The sequence below is a fragment of the Armigeres subalbatus genome, chromosome 3 (genome assembly GCF_024139115.2).
Source record: "Armigeres subalbatus isolate Guangzhou_Male chromosome 3, GZ_Asu_2, whole genome shotgun sequence".
NCBI classification, from domain to species: domain Eukaryota; kingdom Metazoa; phylum Arthropoda; class Insecta; order Diptera; family Culicidae; genus Armigeres; species Armigeres subalbatus.
In genome coordinates this window covers 269,199,393-269,222,792 of record NC_085141.1, presented here as the reverse complement: position 1 = coordinate 269,222,792, position 23,400 = coordinate 269,199,393, and the positions used below count along the sequence as shown (strand labels likewise).

Sequence of the window (23,400 nt, the reverse complement as noted above, 5' to 3'; positions counted from 1 at the left end):
GATAACTTGCGTATTTCACAGCAAAAGGGTATATCACAATAGTCCTAAAATCTGGACGCAGTGATCTTCACCCGACAAACGAGAAAAAAAACCCCTCCTCCCATGTAAGATTTTTCCCATACAAATCAATTTTTATTTATATGGAGCGTAAGAAAATGGTCGACCCCCCTCCCCCCATAAGTGCTTACGTAATTAATGTTTGCAGGCATTGACACGGGTAATTCTGAGTAAAGCGTACCATTGGTACTTCGTGTACCTGAAGGAATAAATTAAACTGTGCACATCATGTTGCATAGTTGCATCGAGAAGACAGTCCCTTCTACGCGATGTAGGTAGCGCAACCCTGATAAGGTAGCCTACCGAAGATTCTACAGTTATCAAGAAAGGCAAAAGTAGAGCGAACGGATTGATTCAACGGCAACAGACCCGGCAACGAACAAAGGACAACGATTGGAAAGTCGGATCTTGGAACGTGAGAACTTTGAATGAACCCGCACGTGTTGGGCTTCTGGTTCGTGAGCTGCAGAAGGTTGGCGTGAATGTGGCAGCAATCCAGGAAATACGGTGGCCCAGAACTGGAGAACGTGAATTCCGGGCGGTGGATCCTATAGCGAACACTTCTCGCTTAACTTTTTAAAAGGACCTAAGTAACATTTTTTTTATGAATTAATTTGAATAGCGCAATCAACAGAACAACATGAAAGCTATTGATTGCACTATTCAAATTAATTCGTGAAAAAAATGTTACTTAGGACCTTTTGAAAAGTTAAGCGAGACTTCATTCAAGTACCACATCTACTATAACGGCAGTGACAGAGCAGAACGAGGAGTTGGCTTCATAGTGATCAGGAAACAGATGAAGCTTTTTATCCAGTGGAAGCCGCTAAGCGACCGCATTTTCGTGTTGAGAACGAAGGGCGAATTCTTCAACTATAGCCTGGACACAGTTCCCCTACATATCCGCAGACAATGTTAAATCTGATTGAGAATATTCCCCTACGCACAATGCACCTAATACCAAAGATCTTGGATTTGACCAGATAGGGCTGTGCAAATATCGATAAAATCGATAATATCGATATTATCGGATGAAATTTATCGATACGATACCCGATATCATTGAACTCAAATATCGCCGATATCGATAAATCTTTGTAATCGATTTAAACAATGATGATGCCAATTAAATCAACTAAGAACTGCATAAACTGGATCGCTGACTACATTCATTAAAACATATGTAGCAAGTCCATCACATTTTTTATAATATCCATTGTGTCAGGTGTTGAGAATTTGGCAGGCATTGCAATTTATCCCATCATTCGATCTTCTGAGCAAAGATATTGATGATATGCTGGGATATCGATCTTAGTTATCTATCTGATCAGTAAACAAAGGGCAAAGTTCGCTATGGAGAAATGTTTTTTCACTACTTACTTTTGTTGTAGCAATGTCCTCGCAACGTGAACAAACGCTGGCTATCAGGATCATCATCAAATCAAGATCATCATCAAAGTCGAGTCAAGTACGAGACACTGAAGACGGCCTTACTTTTGAGGTCGAAATACGTATCTGTCAAGATACAATTAAGTGGTGGAATTCAATGGGATTGTATAAACTCGTCTTATGACAGGTGAAAACATTCCACTAAAAAGCTCAAAATAATTTTCTTATCATCAAATGCCCAAATGATAATATCTTTCCAGAGTGCTCTTTGATTAGGGATAATATCTTTGCACAAGCAAAGATGATATCCTGTGCTCAGATGATATTGCAATGCCTGGAATTTGGACTCGTCATTAGTAGCCGCTAAGCTGTGGAGGACGGCGAAGGTCCATCGTAGCTTAGTAGGGAAAGCACCTGTCTAGCATACTGAGGTCGCGGGTTCAAACCCCACCAAAGGAAGTGGTCACTTCCAATACATTTTTCGAACTAAATCTTTGACATGTTGTGCAATTTTAATAAGATAGTTTTCAAACATAGTAATTAATTTCCAATCCGGGTGGTCAATACCCGGAAAATAGGCAATAGGAAAATAGACTATGGTTTTATCGGGGAGACTGTTTTGTCCAAGTTGTTCGGATAAAAAAGTGTGAATTTTGGAAAAGCGAAATAAGAATACAATAAACTGTTGTTTTTTACTTATGTAGTATTATCACGATTTCATTACCCCCTAGCTAAATTCGGGGTGATAAAATAGGGAAAGTGACAAAATCGAAAAACAAAATATTTTCTATTTTTATATTCGTTTCTTAAATATGAATCAGTTTATGCCTTGGAAAGTTCAGTTTATGCGTGAACAAGGCTTACAAAACCCTTAACAGGGAATCTAAAATCATTAATAATAATCCACAGGCAGTGAAAGTTATTTTATTCAAATCATTGTCGCTTGCGGTGTTATTACCGAGATGGATAAGAGCGACTAAAATTTTCAAATTGTTTTGGGGTGACAAAATAGAGTTACAAACGTGATAAAATCGGTAGTAGACAAACTCGGGTAAAAACTGCATTTTTTTTTAATTTATCGGATATCGATCCGATATCCGATATTTTCAAACTCGATTTATCGCCGATACCGATATAACACCAAATGAATATCGCCGATATCGATAAACCTCCATTGTGCACAGCCCTATGACCAGCCATCGAGTTTTTCGTTTTTGCTGAACAGTAACCAGAAACTGGACGAGTGGATAGGAGATGCCACCGGATCTGGCGACGTCAACAGATTGTGGGAAAATATCCACGAAGCTGTGACTACAACAGCGCAGGAAGTGTTAGGCACCGCGTTAAGGTAGCCTCACACCTCGGGAATTTGGTTCGCGGATTTTTTCCCCATGTATTTTTGCATATGCGATGTTTTCGGGATTTGGGCACGGAAAATCAAAATCCCGGCCCCATTTAAAATGCACGGGGACCAAAATCCGGCGGAAAATTTTCCCGAGGTGTAAGGCAGCCTTTACACCTCGGGAAAATTTTCCGCCGGAATTTGGTCCCCGTGTATTTTAAAGGGGGCCGGGATTTTTATTTTCCGTGCCCAAATTCCGAAAACATCGCATAGGGGAACTGTACCGGTTTTGGCCATGTTCCTAATTTGGCCAATTTGGCGAATAACTCCAAAAATAAACCAATTCGCAAGGGTTTTATTAGTTCCAGCAAGAGATATATCGCTTACCCTTCAACGCTGCTTTCAACCGATCGATTTTTTCGAAAAATATGTATTTTTCAGGGTTGGCCAAATTAGGCACTAAGTTGGCCAAAACCGGTACACTTTCCCTATGCAAAAATACATGGGGAAAAAATCCGCGGATCAAATTTTCGAGGTGTGAGGCTTCCTTTATCTATAGTAACTATATAGTTAACTAAAATATCTTTTGTGCGGCGTCTTTGATGCTCATTTTGCCCCGGGTGGCGATCTTGCCCCGTCTGCCCTTCATCAGATCCTATGCCGCAGCCATTTTTTATACCAGTCACATGTGAAAACAAAAACTCTCGCGTGATTTTTGAAAACGTCGTAAGTCCAAAAGAGAGGCTCTCTTTGTTTACTTTCTCTTCCGATTATTACAAAGCCATACTATAACCCCATAAAACATCCCACCTACTTTTCCCCCGATTTAGTCGGTTTTCGTCGGTTGGATCGGCCTACTTTGCAGCCGACTAATCGGTTGTTTGTTGCACAGACGCTTATGGGAGTTTTACAAGGGCGTTTAGCGATTAATCGATACATTAAATCGGCCAACCAAATCAACTGATTTGAAGCAACTTAGTTGGCAGATTAATCGGCTAACGTATTCTAGGGCACAACATCAATTAAACCGACGAAATCGACCGATGAAAACCTAAAGAATCGCATGATTAATCAACTTATTCAATTCAATAATAAAATATAGCCGACGGAATCGGCTGATGAAAAGTAAGTTAATTGCTCGATTAGTAATTATATTATAAAGAACAATGGACGATTCCCGATGAAATCGGTTGTTTCTGTTCTACCAAATTAAGCTATAAATCGGATGTTTAAAACAGAAAACAAACATAACCCGACGAAATAGGGTGATTTATTTTTATTTAGTTGGGCGATTTTAGTTGACATCGCTGATGGTTGAGTGGTGCTGCAGAGACTGCTTCACATCCCGGCAAGACATTAAATAATTGGTTACGCCATCCTATACAGTTAGGGCAAAAAGCCGTATGCGCCAGCCCATGCGTTGACGATCGTATACGGCCCGGGTATGGAAGTCGTCTTCCTGGCGCCAATGTTTGTCACTTGTAAGGAAATAGGCTGACGGAAAAAGAGAGATGATTTATCAATACTTTAAAAATAAATACGCACGAAGAAAAACATTAAACTTTACCTTAATAGAATGTAGACTCAAAATTGATCATTATTAGACCATTCTCAATAGATACATTCCTCCCTTCGAAAGTTGTTTCACCCAGCCTCCATAATCTCTGGCAGAGACTTTTTACGTATTTGTTGAATTAAAAATTGTATTTTGGCCATAGCTTCAGAGTCCATATAGATCCGACTAATTTATCATAATGGGATAGGAATCCTTGTCGAATGAAACCTGTTGCGAGCAAATCAGTTTAAGATAAAGTACCCAAAAATAGGCTAGACCTTTACGCGTTTTTGTATAAGAAGCTGTAATGAAGAATAAATTTTACACGAAAAAAATATAAAAGAATATATTCCGGCCATAACCTCTGAGCGCATTGTCCGTTCCGGTCAATTTTCAATAGGAAACAGAATTTCCCGTCGAAAATTGTTGCGAGTTAAGGATAATTGCCGAACATTTTTGCGATACTTTTTGCGCACACATGCGCACACATTCTCAACATAAACACACATACTTGCCATCATATTGCACTACATTTTGCAATTTAGATATTCACATTTTTACTAATTTTAATAATTATATTTCGTTTAATAATCACAACATCTTCATAAGTAAACAGTACGCTAAGCAAATGTAATCGATCAACAATTATTCCGATTTAATCGGGAATATAAACACTATAATCCATTGATTGATACGTGGATATAAATAATAGGGGTATTCACTAAACGGCGTAGGTTGCTGCGTATCTGTTTATAGAAATGTTTCATAGGCGATTTGAAATATGTCCCTTATGATTGTGCGTGAAACATTTCTTTAATCAGATACGCAGCAACCTACGCCGTTTAGTGAATACCCCTAATGTCTGAGAGTCACCCGACAAAATAGGTTATCCATACAAATGATTTGGTCGGCACCAGATTTATTTGGTATTCATGATGGTCGATTTCCACGATACCCGATTTCGTCGATGATAAAATCTACTGGTTTCGTCGAGACCTTGGTCGCCACCCAATTTCGTCGATGATAAAAACAGTTCTCGCTTAACAATTGATTAGGGCCTACAATGAAAAGTAAACAAATTCAATTTTAACGCCCTTCGATAGCATCCTCTAATAGCTACTAATAGTATAAAAATGTTCCGCATCTTCAATTAAATTACTTAGAAAAAACTAATTTTTAATTGGACCTACAACGTGTTATTTTCAAAATATGTGTAGGTCCACCCTAAAAAACGGCCAAGCCACTCGTTTTTTTCTGTCTGGGATAAGCCTTCTCCAACTTCGGGCCGATAACGAGAATTTTTTCCGAACCGTCATCGGCCCGACCTCGGAGAGAGAAAATTCCCCCTCCCGAAAAGCCTTATCCTGTGTTTACTTTCGAAAAATGCCATAAACAAAGGGTCTATGAATGACAAGCAAATGCAGAATGACTTATCAAGAAGGCCTATCCCGGAGAAAAAATTAAAATAGACTTAAACTTTTATTTTAACGATTTCGACACATTTTTGCATGTTTTCGATGCAATTAAGGTTATGGATGGATAGATAGTGCTGATTATGAGCTTTTAGGAGTTTTTGCTGCTTAAAATATCATAAACCTGGGAAATAGGAATAGAAATTGTGATGCATTTTTTTTGAACGGCATTTTCTCAGTGTTTACGTTTTGGCTGTAGGCCCTTTTCAAATGTTACGCGAGAGTTGTTTTTCTTGACACCTGATTAAGGCTTTGGTCCGATTCGTAAATCAAAATCGAATTACATTTACATTGGATTTTTCAGCACCGATCTGAAGAAAATAGCTTTGTCTAGTGTGTTGAGGTGAAAATATTGCAACAAATTTTAAACTAGCCTAGATATTAGCAAAAGAGAGCGTAATGAAAGAGAGTCTCTCATTTGGACTTACGACGTTTTCAAAAATCACGCGAGAACTGTGCACGGAAAATTTAAGTAAATAAATTGTCAGAACTTGGCGCGAACGTTCCAAACAAAAGTGGCGCAGCAAGAGTCCAGAGGTTTTTCTGTTTTTAATTTTTAAGTGACGATACCAAAAAAAATCAACAATCAGTACATAAAATTCTAATCTAAAATGATATTTAGTCAAGAGTAAGTTTAATTTATTCAGTTGGTTGTATCAAAAATATGTACTTGCTTTGAATTTCAGTTATCAACGATCGGTCGATGATGTTCACACAATAATCCAATATGCAAAGCTTGATCACAATAACTTGACCAATACTGCGCAGGTAAATTTTAACATGCTACATTTAACTTGATGTTTATTTTATTGGTAGCGTTAACCTGTGAGAAAAGTTTTAAAACATTTGATCCAAACCCTCATAGGCTATTTACTATCCGGAAGGCGATCAGGATATGTCCAAGCTGAAGCTGCTGGAAGCAGACGATCACATTCTGCAGCAAATAAAGGAAGGCAAATCGGTATCCTTCAAGGGAGCTCTCAACGAGAAAGTGGTCATCTGCACCGAATCCCGAACGTACGAGGTGAAGGAAGCGGAAATTTCCAACAGTCTGCTGCTCGTTCCCCATTTGAAGCAAGCGCAAGCCACCAGTCGATCGCCGATCAAAAGTCCTAAGGGCGGTGTGAACACCTCGCTGGACAGCAGTACGGAAGATGTGGACGAGCCCGTGGACAGCATCGACACGGTGGAGCGGAGGGATGTGGTCAAAATATTCCACGATTATTTCGAGTGCCGACAGGTGAAGCCCAAGTTCAGAAAGATCATCGACCTGCTCAGGTTGACCAAGTACTCCGGGGCGGAGAATGAACATCAGGTCGACAAGTCGTTACTGTTCCGATTCCAGCAGCTGTTGGACACGGTCCAATGCAGCAAAGAGGAGTTTCAAGATGGTCTCAAAAAATATCGTGCGATTGAGATAGAGGACCGGATTCGTATGCTGGACAGCGAGTATGAGTACAGGATAGTGACACTGTTGTTGGCACTGATCGAGGAGAATTCATGGGAATTGGATGAAATTGATAAGAATATGAGCTTTGATGCGCTGCAGGGAATCGTTCCTTACGAAGTAGTCGATGGTGTATTCGATGTCTACACGGAACAAAGCGAAAGAGTGCCAGGGCGATTTAAATACCGTGAAGATCTGGTGTGTTCACTGTTTGCGGAGAAAATCCTGCAGCAAGGGTTGAAGTTTCAAATTGATGATTTTCTGAGCACGTGGCAGGAAACACTACCAGACGGATTCAAAGCTGACGAGCGATACCTGCGAGGCATTGGGATCATTGATCGCGAAGGAAATGTTCCCTGTGTGAGAGGATTGAACGAAGCTGACCTACCAACTAATTTGCTAGTTCGGTTGGTAACGTTGTTTAAAACAAAGGAACGATGGAACTTGGAGCAAATCGAACCATACATTGAGTATGTATTTGGTAAACCTTCATTGTAATTCCGAAATAGTTAAATTTTGAATTTGTTTTCTATTTTAGATGTTTTACAACACCAACTCTGGGAGTGACATCAATTCTGGCCAAACATACTCGTTCGTTAGTTGTGAATGGCGTGCGGATTTATGTTTCCAAGCACTAAACAGCATTTTTTTCTCTCTTCAAGTGTTAAATTTAGTTTCGAATTAAGAATATAAGCTAGATTGAGTACATTTTTAAAATATTTGTTTTGATAAACACATTACCTACCATTACATTTGATTATTATCAACGAATAAAAACAAAATTTTGCCTTATTTTTTTTTGCCTTTATTTAGTATGCGTCTTGAAACAAATTTGATTCGCTAAACCTAGCATTATTCAAACTTTTTCTTTTTATTACGTTGCTTTTTAAAGTGGATGTTCTCTTCAACAACTCGTTTAACCAGGTTGATTGCAGAGTGTTCTTTTTCCGCCGGTAAATTGACGGACACGGTCGAAGTTGGGAATCTGAAAAAAGATAATTGCAAGAATGTGGTCTCCCAATACAAGAAACGTCGATAGAAACTTACTTCAGCTCGATCCGATCCATTACGATGGGGTTGGCCAATAAGCGGCTTAGCTCGAACCGTCTCGCCTTCATTTGGCGTTTCTCCTTGCCTTTGGCTAGCTTACGTTCCTCTTCTTGTTCACTGTCCAGATCCGAATCACTTTGGAACTCTTTTGCCACCTTATCTTCCCAGCTTCTGCTTTCATTGCTCCTTCTCTGACGTAAATCCATTTTCTCGATATCGCGTGCCAAATTAACGCGCTCCTTGATCTGCTTCATCATTCGCTCCGATGTCGGATACATCGGTAGGTCTTCGGTCCTGCCCAACGCTTGATTGAGTTTGACGTAGTCGCTAACTTCGTTCGCTCCAATCAGCAGTACCGTGATGCCTTCCTTGCTGGCACGAGCCGTTCGACCGGAACGATGAACATAGTTTTCGGTAGCTTTCGGAACCTGATAGTGAATGACGTGATCCACATTGGGAATGTCCAGACCACGAGCAGCGACGTCCGTTGCGATTAGTAAGGCAGCCGGGTTTTGGGTGAATCGTTCTAGATTTTTCAGACGTTGTCGTTGCTGCATGCTACCGAACAGACTTAGTGGATCGCAGTTCAAATATCCGAACAGTGAAACAAGCCGCTTGACGCAGTCGATCGAATTGCAGAACACTAATGTCCGGCCAGGATGTCGCTGCAGGAAGTAATACAGGTAATAGTCCTTATGCTCCGCTTTGCAAAGAATCCTCGACTCGACAAGCGTGTGGGCCGTTCCGTGCTGCTGGGTGATGTCGACGACTTTTGGTTCGGTCATACCAATGATTTGGACTAAATTGTTCAACCGCTGGCCGGTCGTTTCTTTCATAACATTTAGTTTTTTGTTCTTCTTCGCCTTGGCCACCAGGTGTTCCGGCAGATCGTGATCCATTGTCAAAGTGGCGGAGAAGATATAGTTTCGCCGGAGCTTCGTTGCTTCCTCGTTTTTGTTGATCATTTCTAGCAACTGCTTCAGTTCCTCAAAATGACCTTTCTCCAGCATACGATCCGTTTCATCAATAACCAAGAAGCTGAAATAGTCGAAAATGGATTTATTCGTAACTGGGAGCTAATGAAACAAAAAAATACGCACCGAATTCTATCAACTTTGCTCAAATGAGGATTCCGTGCTTGGATCAACTCCCAAAGCCGACCAGGAGTAGCAATGACGATTTCTGGACACTTTTTCAGCATTCTCTCTTGCTTAACGGTTGCCAAGCCTCCGAAAACGGTTGCAATCTTGATGTCCGTATACTTGGTAACCGCCTTTAAGTGGTCATTGATCTGAACGGCCAGTTCACGCGTAGGGGTCAATATCAACGCGTACAGAGGTTTCTCCATCTGCTCTTTCTCGTCATCGAGATCCTTTGCCAAGAGGACCGACGAATTCGCACCGTCCGGTTCCGGATAATATTCCAGATCTTCCGGGGGTGGTGTAAGTTCATGTCCTTCGCGTCCTTCCCCCTGTTTACCGGAATCATGTTCCTTTAGCCGGCATGGTTCGGACGCCTTGAGCTTCATAATTCCTTCCAGAAGCGGAATTCCAAACGCTAGTGTTTTGCCACTTCCGGTCTCCGCGGCTCCCAGTAGATCTCGTCTGCCCATGATGGCGACCGGCAACGAAAGTATTTGGATCTCGGTCGGATGACGGAAACCCTTGTCAGCCAGAGCCCGTACGATCGGCTCAGAGACACCGAGTTCGGTCCATTTCTGAAAACAATAACACAATTAAGCATGGGAGAACTAATAGAAAATAATTATTTCATCGAACTTACGAAATATTCTGCACTCGAGTAAGTCTTGGTTGAATCCGCTTTCTTCGGTGCAGATTTATCCTTTTTCTTGTTTTTACGCCTCTTCCTTTTCTTTTTCTTAGTTTCGCTTCCATCTTCTGCAGTCTTATGCAACATGACAAAACGGCCAGGAACATGATCCTGTTCTAATTCATCATCCTCTACATTGTGGAGTGGTTCAGTGGGTGCATTATTTTGCCGTTTTTCCACTTTCTGCTGCTTTTTTAGTGGTTTATCATCGAATCCTGAATCATCGTCGCTTTCTTCCGAAAATGAATCCGATTGCCTTTTCCTTTTCAACTGCTGCTGTTTCTTTTTGGATGGCAGTTTTATATCGATATCATCTTCACTGTCGTCGGAGACTCTCTTTGAGCTTTTTTTGGTCGCTCGCGTTTTTTGGACTTTTTCTAGCACAAGAGAATCTTCGTCTACTTTCTGGAATCGTAAGTAGTTTAGAATATGTCAAAATATTATTTAGCAAAGTAAAGTGCGGTCTTCGATAAAAACGCTAATAGATTATACAAAATTGATTCGCAAGCGAATATTTCAATTCCGGTAATGTCCAGAGGGGTTCAATTTCAAATAAAACGTTTAGGTTCTTCATTAGGTGGCAACAATGTGCAAATCATACCTTCTTTTTATCCTTTTTTACCAAAGCGCGATCGTAGTTTTCCAGAATCTCCAGGCCAATCAATCCGGCCAAATCGCCCCCATCATCGCAGATCACAGGGCCACTTAGTTTGACATGCTTCCAGGAGGCTTCCGGAAGAGTTTTTGGTCCGCTGGAGGTAGGGGGCTTAAATCTTTGCTTAAACTTTTTGCCTTTCTGTACCATTTTGATCACAACAAATCAATAAATTTTAAAATATTTTCCTCAAATTTAAACTTTACAAACGAAATGCACGTGCGCGTTGTTCTGAAGCGAATCAGATAGAAACGACATAAAAACATGCCGTCGTAAACACATCAACGCTGTCATAACAATGTTATACCAGTTCGGAGCAAATGGCTGCGTCCAATCGCAAATCAGCTGTCACGGCCCGCTGCCCGTTTTCGGCTTCGTCGATGGGGGGTTTGCTTGACTGCTGGCCGGACTCGGCGCTTCTCTCGGCTTTCTCTCCTCGACCGAACAAGGTGTGTGCGTTGTGAGCTCCCACTGAAGCCATCAAAAAAAGTGGAAGAGTTTTCCATTTTTTCACACATTTTTTCCAGCGAGGAAGTCGAAGTAGTAGAAGTAAAATTTCGCGTAAAAGTAACGTTTTCGGGCACGTCATTAGTTCAACCACAAAGTGAAACTCGAAAATCAATCGAAAGTCAACGCGAAACACCAACTGCAAAGTGACGAATTTGAGGTGAAAATTTTTTCCATCTTCCCGATCGCCATCTTTTTTCCGTCGGCCAGCCGAGAGTGCGTATGTGTGAGTAGGTGTACCCCAAAGCGGAGCGCTAGCGCGACCAAGAGTTTACTTTCGCTTCCACTTGAGCGGTTTGGCGGAGAAGCAACGATAGTGTGCTGCTGGTGACAGACGAACTACCTACGGTGGAAAAAGTGCATTAGCCAGCGAAGATAATAAGGAGCTACGAAGTGAAGATCTGTGAGCGGCTGATTTTGTTCTGGGAAGCAGTAACTGAAGGATAAAAAATTGTAAACGTTCTACGCAGCGAACAAGTCCATTTTGTATCGGCTCTGCGAGGAAGAGAAAGCACGAGAAGGTAAGAAAACAAAGACTTCAATTTTCATGTTTGGAAGACATTGTGTACGTAAAATCAATATATGCATGGACTTCTAATTTAGATGTTATACAGTCAAACCTCCATGAGTCGATATTGAAGGGACCATCGACTCATAGAAATATCGAGATGTAGAATAGAAAATCCTTGGAAAGCTCTTTGGAGGGACCATCACAGTAACCCAGAAAATATTTTTCAGTATGGAATAATTTGCTTCCATGAGTCGAAACTATCGAGTCATAGAACATCGACTCATGGAGGTTTGACTGTGATGGTCCCTCCAAAGAGCTTTCCAAGGATTTTCTATTCTACATCTCGATATTTCTATGAGTCGATGGTCCCTTCAATATCGACTCATGGAGGTTTGACTGTATGCCAAAAATTGCATTTTTTTTGTTTGATAACAGGTTGAAAATCAAAACGAAAAAACTTGTTTTTGTATAACAGAGGCAAGTTAAGTTTATAATTTGATTAATTAACGTTACATTGTTGGTTTCAGGACAAGAAGGCAATTGCAATTGCAGCGCAGCTTAGCAGTCGCGGACTTGCACTGATATGCGATTTTCACGTATATGCTCTTCCAGTCGCAAAAATATTTACACTCACTCGAAAATTGCGATTTTAAAATTGTCTGAAATTCATAGTTTATTATTGTTTAGAGCACGCAAACTTCTTCTTCATTGGCATTACATCCCCCCACTGGGACATTGTCGCCTCGCTGCTTAGTGTTCATTAAGTACTTCCACAGTTATTAACTGCGAGGTTTCTAAGTCAAGTTACCATTTCTGCATTCGTATATCATGAGGCTATCGCAATGATACTTTTTTACTCAGGGAAGTCGAGACAATTTCCAAACCGAAAATTGTCTAAACCGGCACCGGGAAGCGAACCCAGCCACCCTCAGCATGGTCTTGCTTTGAAGCTGCACGTCTTACCGCACGGCTAAGGAGGACCCACAGAGCACGCAAACCTTTAACAATATTTGTGTCAGCGAGGTCAAGGAAGTTAAAAGTTGATTACTATTGGATTACATTTTACAAGATGGGTGATTAATTAGCTATTTTAACACTTATAGAGATCGTTTGAAGGCATTCAGCGTTGGTTTCATTTTTGTCTCTAGGGCACCATGAACCAGCACGCTTTTCCTTAGTTTAGCTGAGTGGAGTGGAATGATGAAACATAAGATGCGCTGCTTTTTGGTCTTGCTGTAGACACAGACAAACAGACGTAACACTAGAGATATTACCTTCGACCATGACTTCAACTGAGGCGCTACCGTAGTTATCCCTCGAGTTTGACATCTCACTCCAGCGCCTTCTGGTGACAATGTCATACGAAACATTGATTCGTGTAACATGCTCGCAAGATGGTGGTTGAGGAGCTGGGCGATGCATTTTTCAGAAAAATGTTCAAGCTGTTACGTCTGTTTGTCTGTGCTGTAGATGTTGTAAGACGTATTCTGGAAGATCTTGTAGGTATCCCTTCCGAAGGTGGTAGTAAATTCGGTGGCGATAGTTGTCGGGCAGCTTGAATAGAAATGAATTGAAATTATTTCAGATTTTTTTTTTAATTATTCAATATCCCATTTTTGTAAAAAAAAATCTGTTTATTATTAATTAAGAATAGATACCCAAAAAACTAGTGTGGAGGTGAATGAACTGGCCGGATTTTAAAAACCTAAAATAAAACAAAAAACTAATTAGATTTAAAAGTTTTTTTTTTTTAACTTGAGCAGAGTTTGAATCCAAAAGAGAATTAAAAAGTTTCTCACTTATCGTCTTTGTATACACATACGGCATACGCATGGTATATTGCGAGGTATATTGCTTCCACCTTCTCCCTCCTTACGATGAAGATGGGCGTGGCCAGTAGCATTAGGATTCTAGATAAGGATTTCAAAAACTATACACTAACGGGTGGCAACTAGAAAATTGGAATGACTTCAACAGGGCTGGTAGCAAGTCACTTTTTAGTGACTTGGTCACTATTTTGAAACTAGTCACTAAAAAGTCACTATTTGCATCCAAAAGTCACTAAAGTCACTATTTTTCGGAAAATGGTCACTAAAGTCACTATTTTCGCACCACCGTTTGTAAAAAAAGTTCAAAATAAAAATCATTTGTACCTACCATTATCATCAACCAAATCAAATGTAGGGGAAAGTGGGGTAAGATGGCCATATGGGGCAAGACAGCCAACGTTAATTATGACTTAAGTGAGCATTACAGGTAAACTTCGATATAACGTACATATCGATTTCAAGTTTGTACGTTATATCGAATTGTACGTTATATCGAAGCATGAGTAATCATCCTTATTTTACACTACATAAATGTTGTACTATCATGTACTTTATGGGCGAATTTTATTTTTTTATATAATGCTCAGCTAGCAGTGTGAAACAGCTTTTCTTGTGAACAATTCCCACCGACTTGTTCGTCGCTAAGAAAAATGACCCGAAGAATTGTATTTGTCATTTTATTTCTATATAAAGTACATGAAATAAGAGGCTAAGAGGCACTGGAAACACAAGGCTTGCTTTTTGTTGCACCGTTTATTTTATTTATTGAGTATCCGCGGTCTTTAGTGGATTTAAACTAGGGCACGATGAGGCACGTGACTCCCCAATTGAATATGTTCATAAATATTTAATTATATACGCCAACATTATTCTGAAAAAAGCAGATATCAGGGTAATTCTTATCAATTATATTCGAAATTTCCGATGGAATGTCTAGAGAAGTTCCTGAATAAAAGTCTGGAGAATTTTATAATTTTTTCATCGGAAATTCCTTTGATATTTTTTTCAGAGATTCCTTTGGGAATTCTTTTCTTCAATTAAACCATACAAAATACCTAAATTCTAACCGATATTTTGTTGGATGTATTCTTCCAGAAATTTTATGACTTTCTTGAAGGAATTTTCAACAAAATGTTTGAAGGAATTTTTGATGGAATCTTCAACGAAAAAGTCAAAGATTTCTCAAAGGGATATGCCAAGAAATTCCAAACGGCATTTCCAAACAATTTCCCAAAGGAATGCCTAAAAAATCAAGAGAATTCCCCGAAGCATTTTCTGCTGGTATTACCGAAAAACATTCTATAGGAATTTCCTGAGCAATGTTTAAAGAAATTCTGAAGAAAATTCCAAACCAAATTCAAACCCTTAATAATTTCCCGAAGGAATTTGTAAAGGAATTCCAGAACGAATCTCCAAAGGAATTTTTGAAGGAATATCCGAAAGAATTACTGGAATATTTTCCGTAGATCTTTTTAAAGGAGTTTCGGAAAGTTTTCAGGAATAATGTTTAAAAGGAATTCGTGAATATATTTCTAAATGAATAATTCGAAGAATTTCCTACAGAATTCCAGGAAGAAGTTTTGAATTCGGAAGGAACTCATTAGGTAGATTCTGAAGTAATTCTTAAAATTCATTCTTTTCGAAGAAACATTGAGGAGGAATTTAAAAATGATTTTTGGATTTATTTCCGAAGTTGTTTCCGGATGATTTTTCAAAGAAATCCCAACTAGTTAACCTGTCTTTAGAGCCTTGGCCTTCCTCGCAGCACTGCACTACTTTTTCCTTCCTCTTCTTCCTTCCTTCCTTCTGTGGCTGTGCGGGCTTACAGGTGTGGTATCGCCGGGTGGCTTGGAGATCTTCCTCGCTTCTTGCTTCGTTACAATTCGACCAATAAGAAGGGCAATCGACTATCAGCGGAAACAATGCCGGATTGGGCCGACTACGGAACAAGGGAATTACGGCGGTTCTTGCTGGGGTTTTCAACGTAAAGACCGTGGGGTTGTCCTCAACGCCTTCTCTTGTCCCAAGTACTTTATCTCTACTCTTCAACTTCCAACTTTGTAACATCCGACCGCATCCCAGGCTCATGACCTCCTTTTTCAAGTCAGTGACCTCGTCTCATAGTATCGACCCAATTACGCCACCCCTTAATGGCTACTTAACGAAGGTACTTCTGGTGTTGGGTTGGAGGAGTGGTGAGTGGTTGGATGCGGTCTTACAGGGTGGTGGAGGCTAATCATGCCCTGCTCTACTGCAGTTGCTAAAGTACTGAGAAACCCTACTAGACGATTTTTACCTGCCATTCACAAACAATTAACGCATTAGACTACATTTTCAAGAATTTCTCGGAAACACTCATCACTTTTAACTAGAATTTTTGAGAAATTCCTGGAATGATTTCTAAAAGTGTTGCTCAAGGAGTTTCCGAAAGTTGTCCGGAGGTCTTAGGATTTTCTTGAAAGGAATTAAAGAAAGAATACGATGTGAAAGTATTGACCTAATGTGTAAGGGAAATTCCGAAAGAATTCATGGAAGAATTTTCGAAGGAATAACTGGATTCATTTCAGGATGATGTTTTGAAGAAATCCCTCCGGGAATTGCCGGAGTTCCTGAAGGAATTGCCAAAGGAATTCCTGTACAAATTTAGGAATTTCTTCGCAAATTCTATTTCGAGTTCCTTCCTAAATACCTTTAGGAATTGCTTGAAAATATATTCAGGAAACTCCTTCGAAGATTTCCTTCAAAAATATCATTGTACATTCTTTAAAATATTTTTCCAGAAATTACTTTACGAATTCGTTTCGAAAATTCATTCAGTTCCTTTTAATCCCTTTATGAATTCAATCAGATTTTTTAAAGAATTAATTAGGAGATTCTTTTTGGAACTCTTTTAGAATTTCCTACAGGAATTCCTCTACAAAATTCACCAGAAATTATTTTGGGAGCTTCTCCAGGAATTTCCTCTAGGATTAATTTTAAAATAATCTGGTACACATTTCAAGCCAGGATCTACAATACCATTACTTCACTCGACATTAGCTGACTTAGACCTGAAAACAACCCGTCATCAATTCTGACTTTGACTAATATCAACTAGACATGCCCAAAACCTCATTAACTCAATATCATCCAATACCTCGGGAGAATTTTGAGGATAGTGCAAAGTGGGGAAAACAGTAATTAATGCCTCTAGCTGATAAAATTAAACTCCATACAATAATGCCATCCCTACATGAATGATCATAGCGATTTAGTAAATTATTTTGTAATAACTACCAAAATTAAAATTATTTTTCAAAGTGTACGTTATAACGGGGAAAATTGTACGCTATATCGAGTGACGTTATATCGAGTGTACGTTGTATCGGGGGTACGTTATATCGAAGATTACCTGTATATTCACATTATTATTACAAGGGATGGTTCACAATAATATAAAAGGGCTATACAACTGAAAAATGCACTTTGACAACCTCACTTGTTCTTGTAATATTGATTTGAAGATGGTTTAGTTGAAATTCAAATTTTCTTATAATTTTCTAGTTACATAATTTAAGGATTGAAGCCTAAATTACTCATTTTTCAGGTTAAATTGATATTTACCGAAGCTTTCATATAACTATAGCCTATATACAATAATAATTTGAAGAGATTCACAGTGATTAGGTTCGATAGGATATAAATCTTTGGATATACGTCAGCCTTGGGCGGTATTGCCAACTATATAGGAACAAGGTCATCTCCAGGATTAAGAGTCGCCTAACCCTTAAATGCATTTAAAAATGATCAAAATAGTTTCTGCGTGAATCAGAGATGATTTAAAACCAAGGATATGGTTTTAACAGTAAAAACGAATAGTGGGTAATGTCTGTGACATAACCGCTAAGTGGACGTAGGACTTGACTTGACCATGCCTTTAAGATACATAATATGTCCAAATTTCTCACATCAACTATTTTGGATAAATAATCGGCGTTGCATACCATTCCTTGGCAAAATCTTCTCATCAAACCGACACAGAAATCAAATCTACCTCGTACAAGAATCATCAAAAACAATTCAAGAAGTATCTGTCCGGTCACGGAATATGAGCCTCGACAGTGGCAACCTTCCCACGGAAGGACTGCCTGAAATAAGCCACAAGTTGGCCCAGCAGGGGATGTAGGGCCTCCTAATCCGTGCGATAGTGACTGAAGGAGAACATTATTTTTAACTCTTAGAGCCTTGAAAAAGGCTGTTTGCTTCGGCTAAGTCCAAAAAGTAAGAAAAGATCTTTTTAAATAACCGCGAATTTCTAGTGGTGGTTTAAAAAAGACTGAATGCTCTGCGAGCGAATGCACTTTTCTCTGCTTCCCAATCGGTGGGCCAATCACCCAGTGACTTGTATCCCGCTTCTTTGTCAGCCAACGCGTCATCATCATCAAGGCGTTCGACAAGGGCTTCTTATTTTTTACGCTTGTTGCTCGCTGCTGGTCTATTTCCTAACGGGACTTTTCGCTTGATACAGACCAATAAGCCGGGCAAGCGAGCTTAGAATTGCAGTTCAGGTGAGAAGTACGTGCTCTTTTCTGAGACAACATTGTTAGTAGTAGATGGAAGAAAACACCCGGACATGGGATTTCGGGTGATAAGATTTAGAATTGGTAACATGGGACGATCATTCCGTCACGTTCGCTTTGTGTGCGGTCAGTATCAAACAATGTTTATCTACATAGTTTTTTATCAATGCTAAAAAATCCAACATTTGATGAAAAATCGATTGATAGTTTATTAATGTTTGAGCTGTTATCGGTGATTTTTTTAATCCAAATATCCAAATATTATGTGAGAGATTTGGACATCTTATGTTTTTTTAGGCATGGTCAAGCGAAGTCCTTCGTCCACTTCGCGGTTAAATCAGAAAAATTATCCACTGCTAGTTTTGACGCTATTTATGAAAATCACGCATAAAATTTTATTACTAGAATATTGGATTTGTCACCCAAGCACAATTTCTATCCCGAAGGGTATTGAAAGCTTTGATATTGATCTCTATTATTGACTCTCTGAAAAACCGTTTGTTTTTTGGACATACATGCTGCATCATGTAGCTTTTCTTCAGCCTGTCTCGGATCAGCACCGATGCCGTCCGGTCTCGGCTCGACTCTGCTGCTGCTGCCGGTATCTGCTCAGCATTGCTGCTTTGTTGGGTCTGTAGAGTGGGCTGCTGCTGTACTGGCTAGGTTTCGGCTGATGAAGGTGGCTTCGATGGTGTCGAGACGAAAAAGCGGTCGGTGCAGACTTCATTCCCTGCTAAAAGGTGTGAGTGCTGTTCAATCGATAATGCGGTTGCTTCGCTTGTCCCGGTCAGAATGAAAGGAAAAAATCGCGTTGCGCTATTTTATGGCTTCTCGGCAGACCCAGCGGCTGCTCATTCGCTGGTGTCTGCACCAATCAGAACGTGGTACTTTTGATATAGTTTTTGGTCCATGCTCGTCTTGCCCCGAGGGGGTGGTCATATTGCCCCATATGGTAAATATAGGCATCATAAAAACACCTTTTTTAAAACCAGTTTATAAGATACTGAAACGTGTAATCAGTGTTTTTTTATACTTATGTCGAAGACGGGTCATCATAAAGGTGTTTCATGGACAAATCAGCAGAATTTGAAGGAGTGTCACTATTTTACAAGGGTTACCGCCATCTTGCCCCACTTTCCCCTAAATCTGTTAGCAAAATGTATAAAGTTTGAAAAATTGCTCCAAGGCCGTCTTATGAAAGGCAGAGTGGGTTCGAACCATGGACTTCGGGATCGAGAGGTCTACAGCAAAGCTTGGGCATACGTTTAGGCAACGCCGTATATAAAGCGCAGGATTGTTACATTTAATGCGGATTTACATAACGGTTTTGAGGCTTCGCGCGGATTTAGTTTTGGGTGGAAATTTAATAAATAAGGAGCGTAGGGTTTTGTTTTCGATAGCAAAATGTCGTTGAGAAGGGACTCCACATTTGAAGTCTATGCTTACCCATTTTTTGGATATTTCCAAGCCATTATTGAATGCATTATACTCTTGAGCACTCGTTTAACAAGCATTATAAGGGTAAGAACTTCACTTGTTGTCATTTTTCATCGTTTCTGAATATCCATTTTTTTGTCACGTCAATTTTGACATAATTCCGAGATATTTCTTAGTTTCTGATTGATTAACCCTTCTACGATGAACCACATAGCACGATATTGTCGGCGTAGCACCACATTAGAATTCGGACATCGGGACTTCCGAACCGAAGTTTTATCTGTTAAACTAATTGATGCATTGTTCAGCGCATCTTTAGGCAAATCCAGCGCACTACTTCCTAAGTTGGGTAAGTTGCCTGTATCTGGAAAAAAAATCCACCTTCGTTATAAAAAGCTTCCTAACTTCACAGAAAATCAACTTTCTCTGAAATTTTTCCAAAGCAATTTTTCAAAGCAATTTCTGCATCAAATTCAAGATTTTGGATCACATTTTACGGAACTTTTTTTTTTGTCTTTATTAAAGAGACTTTATCTTTACGAAACTTGAAACTTAGGTCCGGTAAAATTCATGTTGTATACGAGTTAATGTTTTAAAAATGTCATCATAATTTAGAATTCTTCTAGTTTTTTTTAACATTTTTTCCTTATAAAGATTCATAAGCATTGTGTTTCCAAATAATTCTCTGTCTAGTAATTGATTAGATCATTTCATTGCTTTTTTTACCAAAAAACCGTGCTAATTTTTCAACGTGCCAAAACGAATGTTGACACATCTAACTACATGAAAATTAGCGAAAACCCAATCCAAAACATCGTTCTAGCTCTCTTTCATACTGTCTTGCAGCTGAATCATCTATATATGGTAAAACTTTTGGGAATATATTTTGACGAGACAATATTTTTTGATCGGTAGTAAAAGACAGCGCAAAATTTGTTATAGGGGAACAAGGGGCAATATGGACACCCTAAGGTTTTAATCAATATTAGGTGATTTAAATTGAATATAATTCGGATATTTAGCAATTACATGATACTATTACTCGTTAACTACCAGTTCTGTTTTGAATCGTACTGAAAATACGGCAATTTCAATCAAATAGGACGATTTTGTAATAGTTAATTTTTCTCTCTCTCGGGAAGGTAGCGGGGCAGATTGGACACCCCCATGGGGCAGTATGGACACCCTTATAAAATATGAAGAAAATTATCTTACTCGTAATTATATCTATTTTATTCATCATCCAACCAAAATATTACCCAATTGTTCATCTTCCTGTTATGTTTTTGTATGAGACACCTAAAATTGTGTTTGGATCATCAACATCCGAAAATCTATTTCCCTCGTTTTATGCGAGGTCATATATGGTCGTTTTCTATTTTAATTCCATGGTGAATAGAAGAAGATTGGTTAGGTAACGCAAAAATTTTCCACTTTCAGCCGGCCTCATACATGCATGTCGAACTTTTTGTATGAAGCATATGATTTTTTTTATATGGATCCTCACACTTATTGCAAGACCCCTTTCCAATCGTCTCTTCTCTAAGCATTGCATAATCTATGCATGCTCTTATCCACCCTACTGGCATTGGTAATCCTTCCAATGGGTTGTACCGACCAACTTGCCAACGAGATTGCCAAATCTATACAAAACACTTCCTTTTTTGTTGCACTTCAGCGACTTCTATGGTATATATGCCATGTATGGGAACTTTTATAGCGATTTATAATACCGCACCATGATAACACGAAAAATAACACGATATGAAAGCCCAGTTCGATGAGTTTGAGGTTAGGTTTTTAATTTTTAGGGTGTCAGTTCTACCCCCATATAGAGTGTTCAGTTTGCCCCAACAGCTGAACATATTTAAAAACTGTTGGAAATTTTATAAAAATCAAGGAAACTTGTCACAAATACATGCCAGAGCACTGTAAATAACAGAATTTTGCTATGGGATGACTAATAATTGAGAAATCATCTTCTATGGTAAAGTAAAGCTTATTTTATGGGAGGTGAAACTTATAATTTTTAATCATTTGGAAGACATTCTAACTTTTTTGTCAAATTTATGCGCTAAGAAGTTGAACCAATGACTTCTACGCTATAAATTAGTTGTTTGTGGAAGGATTATAGAGTTCGCTGCATTGAAAATAGAAAAATGATTGAATTAACAAGAATATTGGGGGTGTCCAATCTGCCCCGGGTGTTCATAATGCCCCCTGGTCCCCTACTTCATTCTGCCTTTTTCATACACAAACTGCAGTTTCACGAAAAACTTCGAGCTCATGTTAAACTTTATTACCACAATGCTGTAGAACTTGCCTCAAAATCGTTGATGAAATTATAAGCATGGTTTAGTGTATCAACTTGTAACTTATTACCTGCTCCCGTGACGCTGGGTAAATAGCATTAAGTGGTGCGTTACGGAATAAAGTTTACCATGGTCATATAGCTAGCCTCTGGATGTCCCAACGAATACCTTCCTCAATGTCCAACTTCGTGGTATTTATGATGATATCGCCAAGTCGGTTGCCCCCTGCTAAGATCCATCCTCTCCCTAGTTACGATGAAGATGCACACACGGCCAGCAGTGATAATCCTCATGGTTTTGTAATGTTTGTCTTCTTTTGATTTCTGATATCATTTTTATAAGGATTTGAAAAAACACGATATCCCTACACACTTAATTTAAATTACCGGGCTCGGTTATCAGATTACCGATTTCTCAACAGCTGAGCTCTCGGTACCAGCTCAGTAAAATAGTTCAACTAATTACCGAGGACTCGGTTCTGAGTACCCGGCGGCAAAATGTCAATTATTACTGAGTACTCGGTAATAAAATACCGAGGAATTTGTAAAACCAGTGCGGACCTCGGTAATAAAGAATACCGAACAAATTGTAATCCATATTTTTGTATTTTCTTTGATAAAAGAAAAGAAATGGCAAGAACATTTGTGTTTATTTATTTTCCATATTTATTCCTTAAATATTTAAAAAGCATGAGAAAAAGATGTTTTTTGTAGCACGGGTAATCCAGCAACTTGAGAATGCGGGAAATAATAATTTGCCTGGAATTAAGAAATATTATGTATAAAACAGTAATATAACAAAATGTAAGAACTAACCTGAACTATGATCAAATTAACACCGGTAGAACATTAGAAAAATTATGTGCCTTGTACCGGCCACTTCAATTAATTTACAAATAAAACACATAATTTACGCAACAGTTTCCTTCAAAGAAATCAGAAATCAGTTTCTTTTCACTAATATGGCGCCACATCAAGCGGCAACTGATCGATCGAAACTGAGCGCTCGGTAGTTATTTGACCGCTCAGTAAAGTGCATTAATTTTACTGAATGATCGGTACATTTTTGACAAGTGCAGCGAGCTTTTTCCAGAACAGTGTTGCTCGGTAATTTATACTACCGTAAACCAGTATTTTATTTTGAACTACTGAGAAAGCGGTAAAAATCATTACAGAAATCAGTAATTTCACTTGAAATAACTGAGCTCTCGTTTCAAATTTCCTTTTACCGAACAAAATCAGTAAAAAATATTACCGAGCTGAAATTCTTAATTTAAGTGTGTAGTTTCCGATCTACTACGAGTTACACAGTGACAATACGAATGCAACTCAGCTCATTACCTGGTAAATACTTCATACAAAAGTCACTATTTGGTCACTTTTTCTGCTTTTGAAAGTCACTATTTGGTCAGTTTTTTCGTCATCGTTGGTCACTAAGTCACTATTTTG

The 23,400-nt window shown here is 39.1% G+C and overlaps 3 protein-coding genes across 4 annotated transcripts in view; 2 read left to right on the top strand and 1 right to left on the bottom strand.

Moving 5' to 3' along the window:
• Positions 1-6,295: 6,295 nt before the first annotated feature.
• LOC134224215 (sister chromatid cohesion protein DCC1) lies at positions 6,296-7,979 on the top strand. The gene is made up of 4 exons (XM_062703517.1): positions 6,296-6,443; positions 6,502-6,583; positions 6,681-7,732; positions 7,801-7,979. The coding sequence occupies exons 1-4, from the start codon at positions 6,427-6,429 to the stop codon at positions 7,898-7,900; spliced, it is 1,251 nt and encodes a 416-aa protein (XP_062559501.1). The 5' UTR covers positions 6,296-6,426; the 3' UTR covers positions 7,901-7,979.
• A 91-nt stretch (positions 7,980-8,070) lies between these two features.
• Positions 8,071-11,014, bottom strand: LOC134224213 (ATP-dependent RNA helicase DDX24-like). The gene is made up of 5 exons (XM_062703514.1): positions 10,744-11,014; positions 10,095-10,547; positions 9,413-10,029; positions 8,310-9,350; positions 8,071-8,247 (listed from the first exon to the last, which is right to left on the bottom strand). Exons 1-5 carry the CDS (start codon positions 10,945-10,947, stop codon positions 8,115-8,117), a joined length of 2,448 nt encoding a protein of 815 aa, XP_062559498.1. The 5' UTR covers positions 10,948-11,014; the 3' UTR covers positions 8,071-8,114.
• Positions 11,015-11,236: 222 nt separating this feature from the next.
• LOC134224209 (uncharacterized) overlaps positions 11,237-23,400 on the top strand; it is a 29,484-nt gene continuing 17,320 nt past the window's right edge. For both annotated transcript variants that reach the window (XR_009982869.1, XM_062703505.1), the window contains exon 1: positions 11,237-11,825. The gene's annotated coding sequence lies outside the window, so the exon portion shown is untranslated. The remainder of the gene's footprint in view (positions 11,826-23,400) is intronic.

Bases quoted from the DNA above. Each gene is read 5' to 3' on its own strand.
- LOC134224215 (XM_062703517.1), top strand. The intron at 6,584-6,680 runs GTAAATTTTAAC...AAACCCTCATAG, and splicing joins ACTTGACCAATACTGCGCAG to GCTATTTACTATCCGGAAGG. The intron at 7,733-7,800 runs GTATGTATTTGG...TTTCTATTTTAG, and splicing joins CAAATCGAACCATACATTGA to ATGTTTTACAACACCAACTC.
- LOC134224213 (XM_062703514.1), bottom strand. From the start codon at position 10,947: ATGGTACAGAAAGGCAAAAAGTTTAAGCAAAGATTTAAGCCCCCTACC. The intron at 10,548-10,743 runs GTATGATTTGCA...TTACGATTCCAG, and splicing joins TAAAAAAGGATAAAAAGAAG to AAAGTAGACGAAGATTCTCT. The intron at 8,248-8,309 runs GTAAGTTTCTAT...ATCTTTTTTCAG, and splicing joins ATGGATCGGATCGAGCTGAA to ATTCCCAACTTCGACCGTGT.